Source organism: Diorhabda carinulata, chromosome 2, assembly GCF_026250575.1.
Source record: "Diorhabda carinulata isolate Delta chromosome 2, icDioCari1.1, whole genome shotgun sequence".
In the NCBI taxonomy this organism is placed as follows: domain Eukaryota; kingdom Metazoa; phylum Arthropoda; class Insecta; order Coleoptera; family Chrysomelidae; genus Diorhabda; species Diorhabda carinulata.
In genome coordinates this window covers 32,472,606-32,492,959 of record NC_079461.1, presented here as the reverse complement: position 1 = coordinate 32,492,959, position 20,354 = coordinate 32,472,606, and the positions used below count along the sequence as shown (strand labels likewise).

Genomic DNA, 20,354 nt, shown 5'->3' with positions numbered 1-20,354 from the left:
GCCCAAAAAAGTGGAAGGTTAGTGGAATGCACTGCTTTGTCAAATAATTAAAAGCTTGTTTTAAATTTCAATTGTCATTTGTCACTGACTAATGACGGTTCATTGAAAATTCTGTTAAATTACCAAATTTGTGCAAAAGATAAATTATAAGAGAATGGCGAATATTCAAAAAAAGAAGTCTGATAAAGGGCCAACTCCAGAAGAAATTCTAGCTGGTTTTCAGAATTTAAGGGCTGAACAAAGAGCATTATCAGGAAAACTCTCAGAATTTGAGGTAGACTTGAATGAACACAGGTGAGTGCCTCATGTGCTTTATTTTTAATAAAACGAAATATTACGCTACTTAAACGATGATTTTTATTTTATTTACCATCAGTATTAAATGAAAATCACATACTGGTCATCAACAAAATCATCATTTATATTTTATTGTGTTATAGTTTAATTTTATAATTTTAGGATGGTAATTGAAACATTAAAAAATGTAAATGAAGAACGAAAATGCTTCAGGCTAATCGGCGGCATATTAACAGAAAGAACAGTAAAAGATGTGTTACCAGCATTGACTACCAACCAAGAAAAACTGAAAGAAATTATAGAAAAGCTTCATGAGCAAATAAGTAAAAAGGGACAAGAAATTAATGATTATAGAGAGAAGCACAATATCAAATTTAGGGGAATAGATAACCCTAAACAAGATGAACAGCCTGTAACTTCAACAGAATCTAGGGGGAATGTGTTGGTTTCTTAACAATAAAGGTGTAGCTTTTTTGTTTTATTTTTAAATATTGTCCCAAGGAAAAGAACTCTTCAGTTAGCTAAAATTTTAAATTTTTAGGAATAAGAAATTTACATTTATTTATGCATATTTTTTAATAGTCCTTTTATGCCTGGATTTATTAAAAACATTATTTACTTCCATTATTAAATAAAAAGCATTCTGAATTTGTCGTTTCTTGTTGCTCATAATATTTCTAAAATCCTCATCAATATTATCACCTCAAAGAATCACTACTTTTGTAAATCAGCGGTAACTCAATTGAGCAGTACAGATTTTTTATTCCTAGGGATCTCATTAAAATTAAGTTTGAAATTATTACCATTTCACTAAACTGTTATTAGCATTCTTTACAAATAAATGCGCTATTACTAATGTTTTGATATTGAGGGTGGCCCAGAAGTCACTTTTGTTTAAATTGGAACCTTATTATTTATAGTCATATATTGATTCCAAGCCCTATTTCAACAACTTTTATTTAGGTCACTTTTTTATGTATGTTAGAATATTAATAAATTTGAAAAACGAAAATATGAAAATATTTTGCGATAAGAAAAACTGCGAATCCCAACATTTAAATGGAGGAATCAAAGTTCCAGGGCAAATTACAAGTTTTTCAGGACGGATAGGAACCCTGAATATTTTCAAATTTAATACAAACAAGTAATGGAAGTGAAGGGTTAAAAAAATATTTTGAGAAATATATTTTCTGAAAATATTTATAGAAAATAAATATTTCATTTCACATCTAAATTTATATATAATTTATAAAAATACAAAGTAAGATTTAAAAAAACGGGTATAATAAATTCATATAAACGCACTTTAAAATGGATGGAAGAAAACATTTGTAAATTTTTAACAATTCAACAACTTTTAGTAAAATTTCTCTGAATCATATAAAAAATTTCAACTTTATTCACAGGCTAAAGTAAAAATCTAAGCAGCAGTTCTCATATTTAACTTAAAAGCAATTTCTACTAAATTTTGTGGGATTCCATCTCGATAACAAACATACAATTCCTTTGGATGGGGTACATAGAACAGTCTCCTAAAAAAACAATATAATTATTAAAAAATTCATTATAATATACAAATAGAAAAAACATACAATAGCCTTAATAGTAATAAATCAAACAGGCTAAAAGAGGATTTACTGGAGTGTTGAGCATTAGTTAGATCCTTCAACGAACTCGGATATAAACTGCAGGTTTTCTTGAAAAGATGGTCATACAGTAAAGTGGGAAATAGGTTGAAAAAAATTATATTCAGAGAGGAAGTTGGTATTAGCAAACCCTAAAAATAAACAAGCTGCATCACCATTCGTTAGAGCAAAACTCTTTTATAGCAATGCAGAATTAATAACTACAGGGTCATTGAAAAAAATATATGGATTGCTCTAGATAAATAGACTGCGAAACAGTCAAACTGTTAAAAGGATACTGCAAGCTTAATCAGCACCTAGAATTAATGGTGTTGACAGAGAAGTCCTACTGATCAGAATAAGAAACTGAAAAACACATTCTATGTTCTGTGATGGTTTAATGAATGTGTAGTCCTCAGTATTAGGAACAGGAAAGTCATTTGCAAGACTCAGATCTATGAGCTGATTGACTTCCTAGGAAAAGCTAAAGCAGAAAATTTTGCAGATAAAACTGAATAAAACAGTTTTATCTATAATTTATCAGGAGTTTCTATAAAAATATGTACTTACCCTAACACCCAGTACCTAATTTTACTTTTTTTGTCCTGTTCATCAAGAAACGGACATTCAAACAATATACCATGTTCTCTTATAGCTATCAAACTTTTATTCATGACAGATTTTGCTATATCTTGAACAGGAATAGTCTAAAAAAATACACGTCAAATTGGTATTAAAAGTTCGTTCTAAACACTTACCTTGAACTTTAATGTATTTTGAAACAACGAATGGATCCTTAGACAACTTTTTCTAAATTTATTTATGATGAATGAGTAAGTACGGGATGGATTTCGAGTTTCTGGTGGACACAACAAAATTCCTTCTGTGATATCAAGTTGCACAAAATGATACAGTATATTCTCTTCTCCAGAAGTTAACTGTACGGGTTGAAATTCTTCTATTTCTGATAAAATGTACTGGCGTATTTCAGATACATCAAAACTGGTTACACTTACATTACTTTCCTAAAAAAAATCCGTTACGGAAACTATGGTAATAGTTTTTCTATACACTTACCCCATACTCATCGGTATCAGATTCTTCTTCATTCGAATCGTATTTGTCTTTCCTGAAATTCTTTCTGGAATCGTCGCTGATTTCACTATAACCTCCTTGACTCCCGGAACCTTCTGACTGTCCATCATAAGAATCATCTTGTAAAGAATTGGAAGAATTCGAAGGAGCAATGAAATTTATGTCTGAACTTCTTTTTTTCAAAATAGATGTTACTTCATTCTTTTTTGGTAAAATTGACATGTCCTAAAATATTTACTTCATAAAAGTTTTTGTGTGTGATAAAAAGCAAAAATATGTCCTTGGGGGATAGTATGTAATCTATGATGTTTTAGTTAGATTTCAAATTCCTTCAATTACATGTGAATTTTTCATAAAGGAATTAATCTTCAATAGTATTACATATTTTCTTGAAATTTATCAATTTTCATTTTTGAAAATTAAATTAAATAAGTTAAATTGGTATGGACATATATGAAGATGAGACTGTTAGGTAAACCCAGGAAAAATCAAGGAGGGTTTACCAAATATAATGAAATAAGAGGAAAACTAAGGAGAAAATGAAATTTCTTAATAGGAACAGAAAAACATGGAAAAAATGGATGGAAGAGGATACACTTGGATGCCCACAAGTATATAAAGATAAGACGAGTTCTTCTTGAACCAAAAGCTGAAGCTACTTTTTTTAAATCAATTAATTCTAGTAATAGTTAACAAGCTACAGTAAAATATATTGTGGGGGATCAAACCATTTATTTTGTAGCGGAAATGCTATTTCAAATTTTTTCTGAAAGTTCTCGGCTTAAAAATTAATTGATTCTGAAAATCAAGTATAGTACCATGATTTTAAACACAAACCACTACATATACTTCATATTTTACCTTTCCTGAAGCTCCTTTGGAGAAATTTAGATTCATAAAATCGCCCTTTTTCCTATTATTATGAGGAAACGGTCTTGCAATTTGAGGATGTGGATCAAGTGATAATAAACGTTCTGCCAGTTCTCCCAAACCCAGTTCTTGGATATGAGCCAAAGTAGCTTGAGCTTCTTCTACATAAAATGCATCTGGGCCCATGTTTTCTTCAGGGGATTCAGTACAACCCCCTGCTTCCATAATCACTGCCAACAAATCCTACAAATAATTTTTTTTTAATAAATTTTCAAAATTTAAAAATAATAGTGTTATACCTTTCCGCTTTCCACAACCAGCAAATATCTCCTACCTTCTGGAATTTTAGCATTACCCTTTTCTATCCTATTACATGAATATGGAAATACCTCTTTCCAAAGTACGAGTGATTTAACAGGTTCTGTTCTAGATAAATGGAAAAGCCCTTGCTGTTTACAAAAGCAATATACATCTAAAAGATCTTCATGTATAAAATGCGATGCAAGCAAGTAACCTGCATGGAAAAGGGCGCTTCCTAACACTGTAAACAATCTTTGGCAGTCCAAAGGTTCTTCATTCTACCAAATATTTAAGTAACAATAAAACTAGTTTTAATGGATTTTTTCACTTACCCAATCTCTATAATCACTAGCTTCTAATTCAGACAAAGCATCATTAATTTGAAGCTGAGCCTCATCAGGTAAACTCAATGTCGGTGCTACAGGCATGATGTCCTCAAATTGAAAAGGACTAACTTCTTTAGCTTTCGATTCTAAATTATCTAAAGCTATAAATTGCTGTGCAGTACTCCACAAACCACTGCTTAGAGTTCTGGCAAAAAATTTTGAGAAAAAATGGTCTACTTGTGAAAGATATTTTTCCGATGTGAAACATTTATCTATTGTTTCATAGCAGAATTGTAAGAGTCTTATAATTTCACTGTTAAGTAGTAGAATCTCTTGTTTGGACACTCTATTATCAGGCAACATGAGAAGGAGCAATTTTTTATCTAAATTAGTAAAAACAACATTTGTTAGTTGACCATTACATTTTATTGTAGTCACTCTTGGTCGACTCTTTGTTAAATCATACAGTAAGTGATTTACTGTTATAAACATCCCACGAGATGTAGCTAAAATATTTTTTTGTATAGGTTTCGGGAAACAGTAAGTTACATCTTCATTATTTTGATTTTTTTCACTCAAATTTTCAGTATTTATGTACAAAATTCCAATAGGATGTTTACATAATGTTTCCAGGAGACCTTGTTCTTCTTCCGACTTGGAATTTAATAATTCCCTAACAAACTCCGACTCTATATTAAGTTCGTTAATTGGAGGGTCCTTTGTAACCTCTATTCCAGCTACTCTTTGTAGTTTCAACAATACTTCATTCCTATTTATGAATTTCTGTAGAACATCGTCTAAATTTTGTACATTAACTTCTATATTATTGATACTTTTCAACCAATCTCCAATTTTAATGTTCCTCTCTTGTTTTGCTTTACTGTCATAAGAAAAACCTGCTATCATAACGCGATTTCCATCAGATAATGAACTTACTACAAGTCCCAACAATGATTCAGCTAGAGATGTGTCACTACTTAAGTTGTGTCTATTTTCTGCATCAATATCTAACATGACTTCTTTTTCTTCGCCTTCATGTAACTCCTGTTGAAAAAGTTTAAACACCACTTGAATATTTGGGAGAAAAAGGAAGTGACAAAGAAAATCTTAATGAATATTTGGAAAATTTGATCCATCTAGCCGGCCAAAATTAAAGCCAAGAATCAAGTAACTTAATGAAAAATAAACAAAGTAATTTCAAGAAATAAAAAAATTAACTGCCTAAAGTAATTTAATAAAAAACAAACAGCTAATTTGGATAAAACCAAAGAAAATTGAAAACTTAAATAAATCCTGTGATAACCTGACTAATGATTATTCAAAATAAGTCAATATCACTACTGGATTGAGCTCAGCTGGCATGGACATATCAATTGTGTCTTTTGAATAAGGCTTGGTTGTTTTTTTAGATTTTGACCCCTTGCCACTCAGAAGAGTATCAGAGCATAGAGACAGTCTGTTTTGTACATCGAGGTTGCATGCTTCCCTTGAAAATTTTCTTTGGAAGTTCTGCAGGTACAGCCGGAAATGCTTATTTGGTAATAAAGCATGTTCTATCATAGTTGCTATGTTTTTTGTTTCTGCTCAAATGGTTTTATAAAATTGGTTTTTGGCCGGCTATATAGGAACAGAAATATGAGTATGATGTGTAATAATGAAGTAACCGGTGAGGATTCTTGAGCTTCAAGATTTTAAAGTAATATTAAAAAAATTCAATATAAATTCAAATGAATAAAAAATAATAATAACATCAATCTTTACCTGAAATTTAACTTTAGAAGTGTTGTTATCACCCACATCGATAAACTTAATATTCCTCTTACTTTTTCTTTTACTATCTCGACGTCTTAAGAGTCGCAAAAACTTGCCTCTTGTACTGCGTCTCAAATTTGTTCTAGAAAGTGGTTCTGAAGCTACAGTTTTGTTTATTCTTGTATCTTTATTTTGTACAACAAAGGGGTGACATTCAATATAAAGTAATTCTCCAGTAAAATCGTCTACATAAGGCTCCCATTCTGGTATGGTGCTTAAAATTTTGTTCTGATTAAACATGTTTTAACATTTACATAAAAATATTGCTGTATTTATTTACCTATCAGAATCGGTATAAGAACTATTACTAGATTCTTCAGTCCAGTCTTCATCTGTAACAGTAGCAGTACTGCCGCTACTATTTAAAGTTGAAGATTGAGCTCCTAAAAGACTTTGCGACTCCATTTAATATAATCAATTTATTGAAATAATATATGAAAAGAAAAATACTTCCTCTTTCACGCACACAGCGAAAAATTCCATAATAATTTAAAAGACAAAACTTTCACAATCTGGTTTGTTAATAAGAGTACGTAAACATAAACATGGTTTTACGCAGGTCATACGCAAATCGTTGAAGTGATGACCAAACCGAAGTTTACCGATATTTCAGTAGCTCTCAGGAATAAAATTTATCATTTCTTAAATATTTAAAATTATTTTAATTTGGACATTGTACGTGGTGCTATAATTATTTCTATTTAATATTATTTAGCCATGTATTTATTTAAATAACCCAATATACGCTACAGAAACTCACCCCTTCTTCATTTTAAAATATAACCTTACTCTTCTTACTTAGAATTATACCAATTTCGTATTTAAAGTATTGAAGAAATGGAATCAAACATAAAAAAACTGAAAAACGAAATTGAGGAATTACAAAAGCAAATGAATGAAAAGAAAATGCTGCTGCAGGAATTACAACAGCAAAAAAGACAGGTTTGTTTTTAATTATGCACATTTTCTAAATTATTTATTAGATTAATTTGCCAGGAAAATAATGAACTTTTTAGTGGTATCTTCACTACAGATGAAATAGTAAGATACAGTCGTCAAATGATAATGCCAGAAGTAACTGTAACAGGACAAAAATTATTAAAGAACAGTAGAGTGCTTGTTGTTGGAATGGGAGGTTTAGGTTGCCCTGCAGCTTTGTATTTAGTAACTGCCGGTGTAGGTTAGTACGACTTGGAATTTTTTTAAATAAAAGAACTATGATTTCACTGTTGTTAGGAGAAATTACAATAGTTGATTATGACGAAGTAGAACTCTCCAATCTTCATCGACAAGTATTACATTCAGAAGACGACATTAGTAGTCCAAAAGTTGCATCAGCTTTTCAAAAACTATCAAAGTTAGTTAATTGTATACCTTTTTAATGAAATAATTTATTGTCTGAAGATTTTTCTAGAATAAATAGCAATATAAAAATAATTCCAATACAAGAACATATTAACAGTGCAACAATTGGAAATCTGGTAAAATCGAATAAATTCAATGTAGTTGTGGATGGAACTGATAATGTAGCTACAAGGTATCTGTTAAATGATGTTTGTGTATTAAATAACATTCCCTTGGTATCCGGCAGTGCTCTTCAAATGGAAGGGCAACTTACTGTGTATCATTATGAAGGTGGACCATGTTATAGATGTCTATTTCCCTTACCACCACCCCCATATACTGTTACAAATTGTGGAGATGGTGGAGTTTTAGGACCAGGTACATAATCAACACTCGGTTTTTTGGCATAAAAGATTTTTCACTTCCACAATGTTTCTTTTAGTTCCTGGAATTATTGGGGTTTTAGAAGCATTGGAAACAATCAAAATTATTATAGGTTCACCAGGAGTATTATCTAAAAAGTTTCTGATATTTGATGGTTCAACTTCTACATTTCGTAATGTGCAACTGAGAAATAGAAATCCTAATTGTGATGTTTGTGGTGATGCACCCACCATTAGGGACCTGATAGACTATGAACAATTCTGTGGATCTAGTGCGCACGACAAGGTAATTACATAAAACAGTCAATAAATACTGGTACATCAAAAATTTGTGGTGGATGGATTTGTTTCCATTTTCATTCACATATTTACTACCATTACACCAACATTTAACAATAACACTGTCTAAGACATGTTTCAACCATCTTCAGAAACCAAAAGTATAGTTTACCTTCTGTCTTTCTTTCAAAGAGGGAGTCATCACTTATTTGGAAAAATCATCTAGACAAGGTAATCCCAAAAGCCACTGCGCTACATGGCCATAGCGACTCTACATACTTTACCTTGGGTCTCTACAAATGACAAATCAGTTATAGAAACATTTGTTAGACAATGTAATTGTGAGCGCTGGTACAATGGTAGTAAACAGTGTTTTTAAACACTACTTCATTGTTCTAATATTTAGATTTAATTGATTACAGGTGATTGATATAAACATATTGGAGAAAGAACAGGAAATAGATATTAACAAATTCTGTGAAATGAAAGATACATCAATTACTGTAGATGTGAGACCTGAATTGGAATTTAAAATGTGCAATTTACAAAATACTATAAATTATCCTTACAAAGATTTGTTAAAAGACGTTACAAAATTTGAGAATTGTTTATTAAAATCACAAATTGCATCTAAAAATGGTAAGAAAACTATTGTCCGGAGGTACCATCCAATATTTCACTATTATATTTTTTTCTCGGATGTAATTTTTACTTGTTCTTAAACTTTGTATTGATCATGAAAGAAATTATAGAAGATAGAAGAATTTTTTTCCCATTAACTTTCTGATTCGTAATAGTTACCAATGCTTAATACCACCTAATGCTTAATAAAAACCAAATCAACTATCATCACTAGAAAGATTTTCGTTACAGTAATTTTGAACTGACTACAACCCCCACATGCCCCCTCAAGAAGCTGTTGGACCTTGGCATTGGTAAGGGGACCTAGCCAATAATGCCTGCGCGAAATTCCAAGGACCCTGAGAAATTCTTTTAATAACCTAGTACCGTTTAAAAAATTAGATATACAGATTTGGTACTTGTTGAATGGAAGCAGTTGAAAGAAAGATATAATGTTGAAGCTCATCATTTTGCACAGTAGTTTTTTATACAAAAACTATATCAATATCTAATCTTCACATATTGTATTTGTTTCAGTTTTGGTGCTATGTCGAAGAGGAAATGATTCTCAAAGAGCTGTATCTTTTATAAAGGATAACATAAAAGATTCAGGCTTCAATTTTTATAATGTGAGAGGTGGATTGCAAGCTTTTGCTAAACATATTGATCCAACATTTCCCATTTATTGACCCTAATTTATATGTTTGTAACCAATTGTAATATATTTTGATTATTAAATTCAATTACTGTTATTGCACCTTCTTAATATGTAGTATTTCATTCCTATACTCCTTAGACTTTTCAAATACTTTCTTCCAAAATAGACAGGAAGGGAACATAATTAAAAACGAATGGAGAAACCTTCGAAGAAATTAATAGATAAAGAACGAAATTGGGAGGAATTGAGGGAATGGTAAAATAGAGTGGAATAGATGTAAACATCATTAAATAATGAAGGGAGGCCAAGAAAGAAGGAAGTGAATCAATAAAGAAAACAGTGGGGTAATAGGAGGAAAAGCTTTGGAGTAATTTAGGAAATTATGGCAAAACTTAAATAAAAAAGAAGACAAAATATTAAATAATGAAAGGAGACCAAGAAAGAAATGGATAACACAAAAAAAGGAACAGGAGGAAAAATGAGGCAAAGCTTTGAAGAAAATATGCCAAAACTGGAAGAAAAGCCAGTTACCTTCTTTTAAGACGAGAAGTCAGGACGCATAATTAAATAATGAATGGAGGCCAAGAAAGAAGTAAATAAACTAAAGGAACAGGTGGTAATATTAGAAAAATCTTTGAGATAATTAGTGAAATATGGCAAAAGTGAGAGAAAAGAAGAAATACCAGTTACCTTATTTTAAAACGGAAAGGCATGGAGCATAAAGAGACCAAGAAAGAAAGAAATAAATCAATAAGGAATGAAGTAAGACCAAGAAAGAAATGGATGAACCAATTAAAGGAAAAACTTTGGAGTAATTGAAAAAAATATGGCAAAAGTATAAGAAAAGAGAAGAAGAATTAAAGTTACAAGTTGCATTCTGGTAAGAGCCAAAATTCTGTCATTATTAGTTTTGTTGGGTTCAGTTTTTTATTGTCTCCTAATTTTGAATATAGCAATTGAATCATCAGACTCGAATCTTGTGGAATTGACAAGGAAAGTAGGTGGTAAGATGAAGGAACAGTAGAGATATTTTGAACAAAACAATATTAAAAGTGGAATAGTAACAGTACATTTATTATAACATTGATAAATATCACATTTGCTTACAATTTATATATTCGTTCCACAATTTTTTAGAGATAGGTTTACTGTAAAACTGCTCCGAAGGAACTATTCACTGTACCCACTGTATTATCAATAATACAAGAGACAGTATAAGAATAGTGACTGAATTAAGCAACAAATAAAGTTGCAGTATTGTCAATGTTTATAGTTACTTCATAAGTAAGGTAAAAATCTTGTTTAAAAAATTGTGGTATTCAAATAAAGTGTTATTAAAAAAATATTTTTTTATAAAACTTGTTTTATTCTATATGTGAATTGAAATATGTGAAGCTTACGGAATATAAAAAAAACTTGATCTAAAAGTAAAATGTTAGTTCAGCTAAGATTAAAATAGAAGTATAAGAAAACCTAAAAGTGAAAATAAATATATGTAAACAGTAATAAATCATAAATTAGTTTTCATAATTATTTACAAATAACGTTGAGATAATGCAATATTATTTCCTTATGTTCCAGGACTTGCCAGATAATTACCAAACGTACTGTTTACAACCTTTACAATAACATTGTCTGGTCCTTCGAGCCATATCTGAACTGTGTATCTAGGTAAAGCTCCAAGGATCAGACAGTGTAATTATGAATGTAGGTAGTAAATGGTAAAGTAGTAGTAAAGTAAATAAAACTTAGTTACCTGATAATAGTTATAAATAACACTGAATTGTTGGATAAGGTGATCAGCTTTGAACAAATATTACAGTTATTTAAATAAAAAGTTGATCTACAACATGATTCCTAAATATCTAAGAGTACTTTTACATTTATCTTATAAAACTTGTGATTCATTTTTTTTAAATAACCAATATTTTAGTGTAAATATAATGTATTCATCTACCACATATTTTTTCAACTAACTTATATAAATAGAAAAGTATGCCCCTTTGATCTGAATTATACATTTTCTAAAAAAGTTTATGAAAGATCTTCAGTTTTAATTGTGTCGAAAAGTAGTTTTACCACACCACCAGCCATTTTACTACCATAATGTCCTTTCCAGTATTGGGTATCTCTGCCTTCATGTAGAAATATTAGAGACATCACATTATCTGGATAATCATCTATCACTATTTCTACCTGCAAATAACCATCATTAATTCCGAAGCTTTACTAACAAATTGAAATTTTCTTGTAATAAGTAACATTCTAGTATCCACAGATTATTCTCATTTCTTAAAAACATATATTGTTCTTTGTTACTTACTTTTGACCATGTGGCATTTCCCCATTGAGGCATGAATATCTGTCTTTCATCTTGGAAAAGTACTGCACTATCATAATCAATATCATCATCGTCTCCATCTTTTGCTATTTGCTTCAATTCTTGAGAAAGTCCTTTGAATTGTAATACATATTTACTGCCGCAATCAAATCTAGCAGCCACCCATTCGCTAGCATAGAGATGTGGTTTATGTTTGTTCATAATATACCTCAACAAACGTCGATCTTCTAACTTAATTTCCTAAAATCAAATGACATCAGGAAAATTAGGATAGACATATTTACACAACAATTTATTTACAACCTCACTCACAATTACACTGTCTGACACATGCTTTGATAAGCAATGTATGGTATTCAGAGACTGGCAAACTTTTATTTTCAGTCTCAATAGTGGTAGTTCAGTATGAATATCATCAACGATTCCAAAAATTCCAACTTAGATAGATTCAATGTAATCTTGAGGTTCATTGTGCTCTCTACCAAAGCTTTGTTTGACATTTACAGTTTGTCTTCCAGTTCCAGAGTTCCAATCAACTAGATTCCTAGATTCAAAATGGGTTCTTCTCCAAAACATTTTTGATGCATTCTTGTGATAAGGAGGTTAAAACTAGGCAAACCAGAGTTTATTCCTCCTTCCCACAGAATCTACATTCATCAGTTTCTGTTAGATTTAATCTTTCTGTGAGGAAGAGAAATTGTAGCTTGTTTTTGCTCAGATACAGATACTGGGATGGGATTGATGTAGCCTATAGGAAGGTATTTTTTTCAGTTTCCCCATTCTTATGAGTCTCATTCTTGTAGGAGCATTTTCCTAGACTGCAGAAAGGCTTTGTGCCTACAGAAAGGGTTTGTACTCCTTTTCTAGAGTGTATTGGTATCTTCATTTCCTTTGATTTCAGTGTGACTCTTGTTCCAGACTATGAAAACTGTTTTTTGGTATTCCTATATTGGCTTAGAGTTTGTGACATGGAAGCTCAGTGCTTCAATAGCCTCTTGATTAACAGTTTGTAGCAACAGTATGAAATAATCATTTGTTGAGAATAATAACTCAAGTCCTAATTTTTGCTTTGTCTCAAAGTTTATTATTTAAAATTATTGTAAACAGATATAAAATTGTTAGGTAAAAGAAATAAAAATAAAAGAAAAACGCCAACTTTTTATGGATTTTCATGAAAATTTGGAAAGAATTTTTTGTTCATTCAAATCATTGTACTAGAAAATTTATTAAACTTGATTATTGTATCATTGTTAACTCTATGTTTACAGTAGGAAATATATTGAGATATTTTGAGAGTAAAAGCATTAAGGTATGTTTTAATTTAAATATACTTACTTGTAGTTTGGTACATTCATAATATGAAGTAGCGAAACAACTTTTATGACCATTGAAATCTGGTACATTAGAAGGGAGTGGTTCAGAGCCTTGTGGTTCTTTTTCTATCACAAATTGGTCACCAAAATTTCTCATTATCTTCCAATGACGATACTGGTCATTACCATTTCCATTTTGTAACATATTTTTAAAAGCATTTGTGGTACAGTACACATAATAGACATACCAAGGTAACCTAAAATTTTGTTTATATGAAGCTCTATAAAATTGGCAGTGCAAAATCAACAAAAACTGAAAAAAAAATGCTCAAAATTTGTTGCTGATCAGTTGCAAAAAATCAGATTTCTTTGCTCTTGACGTTCTGGAAAAATCAAATCAAGACAAACACAATTTCAAAGTAAATAAACATGATGGGATGTTGATAGAATTCGAGGAAGTAGAAAATTTCAAATTAATCAGCAACAGATTTTGAGCACTTTTTTCCAATTTTTGCAGATTTTGCACTGCCAGTTTTATTGATCTTTTATATGAGCTCAAATAGTTGACAAAATTTTAAAGCTGAAAGAAACATGAAGCTTGCTGGGAAATTGGTTTAAAGGTGGAATGAAGTCATGTAATTCATACTTATAAAGATGATTAAAATTGAGGTATATATACAAACCACTTAGTTGGATGAGGATTTTCCCGTTTGTATATGTCTATCCATAACATTTCAGATTTAATTATATTGCACCATTTTTTGCAAACAAGCGCCAGAGTTAAAAGTTCCTTAGGTGGTACAAAACTCAATATTTTGATTAAAATCTCTTCAGGAATGTAATGATCATTTAAAATCAAACCATTATTCGAATCTTCTTCAAACGCATCGTGAAATTTAAAGTCGTCCACTCTCATTTTTTCGTCACGACTAGTTGCTTTCGTATAAAAATTCCCTATATATTTTTTTATACTTCCAAACATGGGTGCTAAATAAATATTTTTCAAGGACAAGATTAATATCCTTTAATTTTAAAAGATATTGCCTAAAAACCAGATTGAAATTAAAATTAAATCACTTTTCTTACGCACAATTACTTATGAATCATAATCAAATAATTTATCTTTGATAAAAAACATACCAAAACATAAGTAAACCCAAATCTCTAAATACTGATCGCTTCAAGTTACTATACTCTTCACATTTGGTTAAACTATCTAGGTTATACTGAAAATCAGCCACATACTTTTGATAATCGACAGTTTCTACAAAATGTTGATAATAAGCGTATCTTCAGTGATTTATTCAGGCTCTAAAAATTCAAATTGAGTAATTATTCTATTTTCATAGTATTTTTTTTATTACAATCTACTTTGGATATGTAATGAGTTCTCGTTTGTTGAATATATTAATTTCTTTGAAAAAGAAGATTTAAAGAAAAAAGCAGGCTATTGACATTGTTGACAGTTTTATAGAAAATAGATATTCCTGGCGTCCAGGATTTCTTGAAAATAAATAAACATATTCAACTGTTTTTTATACATTATTTAAAAAAAAATAAAAAATAGTACATTCCAAAAAGCAAGATAAGAAAAATATGTGATGTTTGTGGCATAAGTTTGGGCACATTGCCCTATAAACTTCACCGTTATAAAAGGTATGTATACAAATTATAATTACTGGATTTTACGTTGAAATTATAGTATATCATAGTTTCATTATTGGTAGGTGAATGCAACATATATATAACTATAAAGAAACAATATCGAAATAAAATATTCTAATATTTATCTTTGTTTAGATAATTTTGTAATAAGTACACAAGAGGTTAATGTTCCCTGGTAGTGAATTTATATCATATATGAAGTGACTTATGGGCAATGAGACTGCCAGAGATATGGAGACTGAATCAGTAAAATCGGAAAACAGTTCCAAGTCAAGACGATCTAGAAGTCATAGAGATAGAACTAGCAATTATAGACATCATTCACACAGAAGCACCAGGTAAGTTGGTAATTTTAATTAATTAAGAAAATTATTACCAAAAGTTGCTTTTTTTTATTTAGAGGAATACATACGGTAAAAGCACCAATGGTAGACACTATTAAAAGGAGACAAAAAAGTATTATTTAATAACAACAATTTTTAATCATTTTAATCTAAGTAATTTCTCATTAAGTTTGAAGAACTCTATAAAACTTATTTTATTGCAAGGGTTGATGTAGATAACCAAATTCATAAAAAAGGTTATTTTTGTATACATATATACAAATCAACAATAGTAGACATGCAAGTGGACAACCATAGTAGAAAAATGCATTTTCTATAATGTTAGACTCATAATAAGTGTTATGGAGTTCAATATCACAAGTGCATTGAAATTGATGATTTTGCTGTTCTCAGTGCAGCACTAAGAACTAGAATGCACTTTGAACTATATTTGATTATAGTCAGCACAATCAGGCACTAATAATCCAACAAATGTAATGTAATAAAAACTTGTTTTTTATTTATTACACATAAGAAACTAAGTTAAAATTATTAAAAACTATTTTTGGGCTTAAATCTGTGTTTGATTTTGTCTCCTGTTCTTATTATTGCTAACAATGAATTCTTGGTCTTAAAGAGGGCTCCAAGTTTTTGTGAAGCTGCTTTATCTAATTCAGCCACATGACTATGCCAGGACATATTGCTCCCAACCTCCACAGCTAACAAGCGAATTTGCAATGATGATGCTATATTAAATTCAATCAGATTGTTTCCACCCCATATTTTCAAGATCAGTATTGATGGTGGCTATGGATTTGGGTGTTAGCCGAGTTTATTGGGGCAGTTGGTTTGAATGAGGACACTGTGGAAGACATTTAGAATATGGTGTCTAATTTTGAGTGGGCTTAAAAACTAAAACCATATTTATTTCTTCCATTATTTTGAAATACAATCAGCACCAATAAGACATAAGTGTCTTTCATTGGGGATATCGGACTTTTGAGTACTCAATAGAAGATACCTGTTGAAAACATTGAAACATCATAGAAATCTATACAGACGTATCTTCATTTAAATCTTCGAAGTCTTTTCAAACCATAAGAATTTAAGTTTTAAACAAATACGGAATATACAAGCTATAAAATCACCTGTAATTGTTTTCAATTTTTTGAAAATTTCATTTAGAAAACATAAACTTTCACTTGCACGTAAGAGTACTCGAGAAACTCGATCCACCATTTTGTCATCTTTGATCCAAGAAAATAAAAGCTGCCAGTTATGACTGCCTAAGAGTAGTAGAATATAGTTTACAGTTTACCTTCCAAACAAGCTAGGATACGCTTATTTCAGCTTACCTGCATTGGTGTTTTTACCCAAGTAGAGTTATAAAAACTATATTTAGAGATAAAAAAAAGAAAATTTATAGAGTTGAAAATTGTTACTTATCACATGAATATTTTATATTTTAATACATCTATTATTATTATATTTGGTTTTGTAGAAGTAGTAAATCCAGAAGAAACGAAGACATGGCTCCTTTTCAAACAGCGGTAACTCTAACTCCTGATAATAGAGATGGACAAGAAATTATAGAAGTTCAAATTCTTCCACAGGACGATAACTGGGGTGAAAATACTACAGCAATTACTGGAAACACTTCAGAACAATCTGGTTCAGCTGAAGATGTTTGTAACTGGCCTGGAGAACCAGATACTGGATTGGGATTCGTATGTCAGAGATATATGGGTACAAGTATAACTTACATTTTATCCATAGCTGCCTTCTTAAGTCCAATAGCCATGGTGGTTTTACCTAAAGTGGGCTTCTTTCCAGATTTATCTGCACGCATAGGTCTTGATAGTAGTAAATTACTTTCTTGTGGTGCTGAATGTAAAGGACTGTTAGTCTCTCTAGCTTTCAAAATGGCCATACTAGCCATTGGTGCATGGGCTGTTTTCTTAAGAAAACCTCAAGCCACATTACCAAGATTCTTTTTATTCAGAGCTGGAATTTTAGCTCTGGTTCTGGTGTGTACTTTCGCATATTGGTTATTTTATATTGTCCAAGTAACTGAGACAGCTAGGGCAGCTGCAATTCCAGAAGAAACTGTGGATTATAAGGCGCTAGTAGCATATGCTTCAAGCTTGACTGATACTCTCTTGTTTATACATTATCTAGCTATAGTTTTAGTGGAAATAAGACATTTACAACCAACTTATTGTATTAAAATTGTAAGAAGTCCTGATGGTGCAAGTAACGCATACGCAATAGGACAATTGAGTATACAAAGAGCAGCAGTGTGGGTTCTTGAAAAATATTATACAGAGTTTCCTATTTATAACCCTTATTTAGAGCGCATACCAGTTTCGAAATCGAGAAAGACATCATCAAGTTTTAAGTTTTATGAAGTAGATGGGGTTAATCCTAGTCAAATTCAACAATCTCAGAGTAGAGCTATGTTGGCTGCTCATGCTAGAAGGCGTGATTCCAGTCATAACGAAAGGTTTTATGAAGAGCACGAATATGAACGAAGGGTTAAAAAGAGAAGAGCTAGATTGATAACAGCAGCAGAAGAAGCCTTCACCCATATCAAACGTTTGCACAATGATCAGATATCTAGTATTCCTATGGATTCGCATGAGGCTGCTCAAGCAATATTTCCATCAATGGCTAGAGCTTTACAGAAATATCTACGAGTAACTAGGCAGCAACCACGACACTCCGTTGAAAGTATACTAAATCATTTAGCTACTTGTTTAAGTAATGATCTCACTCCGAAAGCTTTTCTCGAACCGTATCTGGTAGCTGAACCAGTTTTACAAAATGATAAAGAAAAGAAGGAAGTGCAAACGTGGGCATTGATATGTGAAGAAATTTTAACGAGACCCATTAGAGATGGGGTTGTTTTCCAGTTGAGACAAAATGACGTCTCGATATTGTGCAATATCAAAAAATTACCACATTTTAATGTCACCGAGGAGGTGGTGGATCCAAAGAGCAACAAATTTGTCCTGAGGTTAAATTCTGAGACATCTGTATGACCAATAGAGTACTCGAGGTCTTTTGATAGACTGATTTGATTTTTATGCATATCTCATTTAATAATAATTATTAGTGGTAATAAGAAAATATATATTTTTGTCGAAAACGATCGATATATATTTGTGGGTTTTTTTTTCAATTGATTATAAGTGAGATTGAAGTGCCCTTTTTGATGTTGATTTGTTGAAAATACCTTCGGGCGCCTCCACAAATAAAAAATTATTACCTTTATCAAAGTTTTATTAATCACATCATGCAATCTTGTTTTGACAATTTTATGCATATTTTGAGAGCATTAATTCTAAATTATATTTGTGTTCTTATAGAATATTTTTCTTCCATTGTCGCACGGTGTCAAATCTGGTGAGTACGGCGGGTGCTCGGGCACTGGAGTGCGCTTATTGGCCAAATACTGCTTCACATATAGCGCGTTATGGGCAGGTGCGTTGTCCTGATGCAAAGTCCATGAGTTGTTCTTCCACAACTTGGGCCGTTTTTTACAAACTCGTTCTTGCAGTGTTGCCAAAACTGACAAATAGTAAGTTTGGTTGACAGTCTGACACTCTGGAACCCATTCAGTTATTACGATACCGTTAATGTCGAAAAATACGATCAAAATTGCTCTCGGCAGTTATTTAATAGCCAGACGTCGTATAATATAAAATGGCTGGCGCAACTTTTTGGATATATATTAATACAGTCCTTTTTTTGAGTGACGCACAAAACATACCGAATCCTCACAATGTTACAAAAAATCCAAATACTCAGTGTTATTAGCATTATTTTTATACGTGTTATTTTTAAAAATATACACCTTTTTACAATTTTTAACGAATTTATTTATTTTTTATAAATGTAGCGCTCAAATTTCGATATTGTTCATTTAGAATAAATTCAATCGCCTTGTATTTATAGCTAGTATTGATATTATTTTGTAATAATTGAAGATAATATTACCGAAAACTATTAAAAATAATTCACCCTGTGTAATAAAGTTCCTTCTTTTTTACTACATTTTTTTATGTATCCAAACATTGTAGGTACTTAATAGATACATATATATTTTATACGATCAAACATGATTCAATAATCTGAATAATTATGGAGAATTTACTGGTTTCTATTGTCTGAATGTAATAAAAGGTTCGTTCTAACCCATCGAAGAACCGTCATTGGTACGGTGACGATTCTGCGCAAATGCTTAATGAAGACTAATTATGAACAGTGGGGTTGTAGTCCGTCACCTTGTCTCACCCCTTTTTCGATCTTGAATGGGTCATTAAGTTGAATCTTCCATTATCAAGGTCATCATATTTTACTCAAAATTAGAAAAAATATTACTTTTCCAAATTCATTACACAAATAATTAATTTTATAATGATTAAAAAATTTTTAAATTGGATGAATAGAAACCAGAATAAAACCAAAATAGTAATCAATGAAATTCTGTAAACATACTGTAGGTAGCTTTTTATAAAGTATTATAAAATTATATACAAAGTGTGATTATTATATGTGTACTGATTTTTTGTTTGAGTTTTATTTCTTTCCTATACCAAACTGATTAATATTTTATTAATTTAATAAATATACCTGGAGCATCTAATAAAAACTTTGAGAAATCCAATTAATATTAGGGAATTATTGATGTAATGATGATTTTGTTAAAGACTATTTTACTTGCTTTTACTTTTAGTTAAGTCAATTTTAAAAATATTAGAGTTATTGAAAAATTGTTTTCTATGACATAAGTGGTGTTTCTAACCTGAAAATTTGACTCTTTTATTAAGTGGTGATAGTTCACTTGATAAATCACAAAATGACAAAAGAAAAACTAAATTTTCAGATATACTTGTAGGAAATTGTGAATACTTCAAAATCCACCCTATGTCGATGCTAAGTTTTCAGATATGGCAACACTAATTTTAATATGTCAAATCTGATATATTGAAATCAGTATATACATTACCCTTCTTTATATGCGTTATGGATCAAAATCTGAAGAAATTTGAGTTTAAAGTTCACTTCTTTAACATGAGCTACTATGGGAACCAAAATTA

The 20,354-nt window shown here is 30.8% G+C and overlaps 5 protein-coding genes across 7 annotated transcripts; 3 read left to right on the top strand and 2 right to left on the bottom strand.

The window, feature by feature from the left end:
- Positions 1-59: 59 nt before the first annotated feature.
- Positions 60-945, top strand: LOC130904249 (prefoldin subunit 2). The gene is made up of 2 exons (XM_057816907.1): positions 60-294; positions 460-945. Exons 1-2 carry the CDS (start codon positions 155-157, stop codon positions 749-751), a joined length of 432 nt encoding a protein of 143 aa, XP_057672890.1. The 5' UTR covers positions 60-154; the 3' UTR covers positions 752-945.
- Positions 946-1,483: 538 nt separating this feature from the next.
- On the bottom strand, positions 1,484-7,112 carry LOC130904246 (protein inturned). The gene is made up of 9 exons (XM_057816902.1): positions 6,606-7,112; positions 6,275-6,539; positions 4,520-5,557; positions 4,187-4,465; positions 3,879-4,130; positions 3,000-3,242; positions 2,681-2,947; positions 2,493-2,629; positions 1,484-1,829 (listed from the first exon to the last, which is right to left on the bottom strand). The coding sequence occupies exons 1-9, from the start codon at positions 6,728-6,730 to the stop codon at positions 1,718-1,720; spliced, it is 2,718 nt and encodes a 905-aa protein (XP_057672885.1). The 5' UTR covers positions 6,731-7,112; the 3' UTR covers positions 1,484-1,717.
- LOC130904248 (adenylyltransferase and sulfurtransferase MOCS3) lies at positions 6,888-9,716 on the top strand. Of its 2 annotated transcripts, none has more exons than XM_057816905.1 (7): positions 6,888-7,267; positions 7,322-7,505; positions 7,562-7,682; positions 7,740-8,047; positions 8,112-8,338; positions 8,754-8,970; positions 9,490-9,716. In XM_057816905.1, exons 1-7 carry the CDS (start codon positions 7,163-7,165, stop codon positions 9,639-9,641), a joined length of 1,314 nt encoding a protein of 437 aa, XP_057672888.1. In that variant the 5' UTR covers positions 6,888-7,162; the 3' UTR covers positions 9,642-9,716. The 2 variants fall into 2 exon arrangements, with proteins under 2 accessions (XP_057672888.1, XP_057672889.1); XM_057816906.1 differs by having other exon boundaries at positions 6,932-7,267; positions 7,342-7,505; positions 9,490-9,693.
- Positions 9,717-10,656: 940 nt separating this feature from the next.
- On the bottom strand, positions 10,657-14,492 carry LOC130902882 (F-box only protein 6-like). Its single transcript, XM_057815166.1, has 5 exons — positions 14,405-14,492; positions 13,948-14,308; positions 13,287-13,521; positions 11,934-12,191; positions 10,657-11,806 (listed from the first exon to the last, which is right to left on the bottom strand). Exons 2-5 carry the CDS (start codon positions 14,244-14,246, stop codon positions 11,645-11,647), a joined length of 954 nt encoding a protein of 317 aa, XP_057671149.1. The 5' UTR covers positions 14,247-14,308; positions 14,405-14,492; the 3' UTR covers positions 10,657-11,644.
- A 204-nt stretch (positions 14,493-14,696) lies between these two features.
- On the top strand, positions 14,697-19,619 carry LOC130902863 (vang-like protein 1). 2 transcript variants are annotated; one of them, XM_057815155.1, is made up of 3 exons: positions 14,697-14,920; positions 15,065-15,267; positions 16,754-19,619. In XM_057815155.1, the coding sequence occupies exons 2-3, from the start codon at positions 15,137-15,139 to the stop codon at positions 18,291-18,293; spliced, it is 1,671 nt and encodes a 556-aa protein (XP_057671138.1). In that variant the 5' UTR covers positions 14,697-14,920; positions 15,065-15,136; the 3' UTR covers positions 18,294-19,619. The 2 variants fall into 2 exon arrangements, with proteins under 2 accessions (XP_057671138.1, XP_057671133.1); XM_057815150.1 differs by lacking the exon at positions 14,697-14,920 and adding an exon at positions 14,954-14,987.
- The last annotated feature ends 735 nt before the right edge of the window (positions 19,620-20,354 follow it).

Excerpts from the sequence above, each read along its gene's own strand:
- LOC130904249 (XM_057816907.1), top strand. The coding sequence starts at position 155 with ATGGCGAATATTCAAAAAAAGAAGTCTGATAAAGGGCCAACTCCAGAA. Across the intron at positions 295-459 it reads GTAGACTTGAATGAACACAG|GATGGTAATTGAAACATTAA; the intron begins GTGAGTGCCTCA and ends TTATAATTTTAG.
- LOC130904246 (XM_057816902.1), bottom strand. The coding sequence starts at position 6,730 with ATGGAGTCGCAAAGTCTTTTAGGAGCTCAATCTTCAACTTTAAATAGT. Across the intron at positions 6,540-6,605 it reads TCTTATACCGATTCTGATAG|CACCATACCAGAATGGGAGC; the intron begins GTAAATAAATAC and ends CAAAATTTTAAG. Across the intron at positions 4,131-4,186 it reads TGGTTGTGGAAAGCGGAAAG|GATTTGTTGGCAGTGATTAT; the intron begins GTATAACACTAT and ends AATTATTTGTAG.
- LOC130904248 (XM_057816905.1), top strand. The coding sequence starts at position 7,163 with ATGGAATCAAACATAAAAAAACTGAAAAACGAAATTGAGGAATTACAA. Across the intron at positions 7,506-7,561 it reads TTTAGTAACTGCCGGTGTAG|GAGAAATTACAATAGTTGAT; the intron begins GTTAGTACGACT and ends CACTGTTGTTAG. Across the intron at positions 7,683-7,739 it reads GCTTTTCAAAAACTATCAAA|AATAAATAGCAATATAAAAA; the intron begins GTTAGTTAATTG and ends AGATTTTTCTAG.
- LOC130902882 (XM_057815166.1), bottom strand. The coding sequence starts at position 14,246 with ATGTTTGGAAGTATAAAAAAATATATAGGGAATTTTTATACGAAAGCA. Across the intron at positions 13,522-13,947 it reads AATCCTCATCCAACTAAGTG|GTTACCTTGGTATGTCTATT; the intron begins GTTTGTATATAT and ends ACAAAATTTTAG. Across the intron at positions 11,807-11,933 it reads GAAATGCCACATGGTCAAAA|GTAGAAATAGTGATAGATGA; the intron begins GTAAGTAACAAA and ends GGTTATTTGCAG.
- LOC130902863 (XM_057815155.1), top strand. The coding sequence starts at position 15,137 with ATGGGCAATGAGACTGCCAGAGATATGGAGACTGAATCAGTAAAATCG. Across the intron at positions 15,268-16,753 it reads CATTCACACAGAAGCACCAG|AAGTAGTAAATCCAGAAGAA; the intron begins GTAAGTTGGTAA and ends TTGGTTTTGTAG.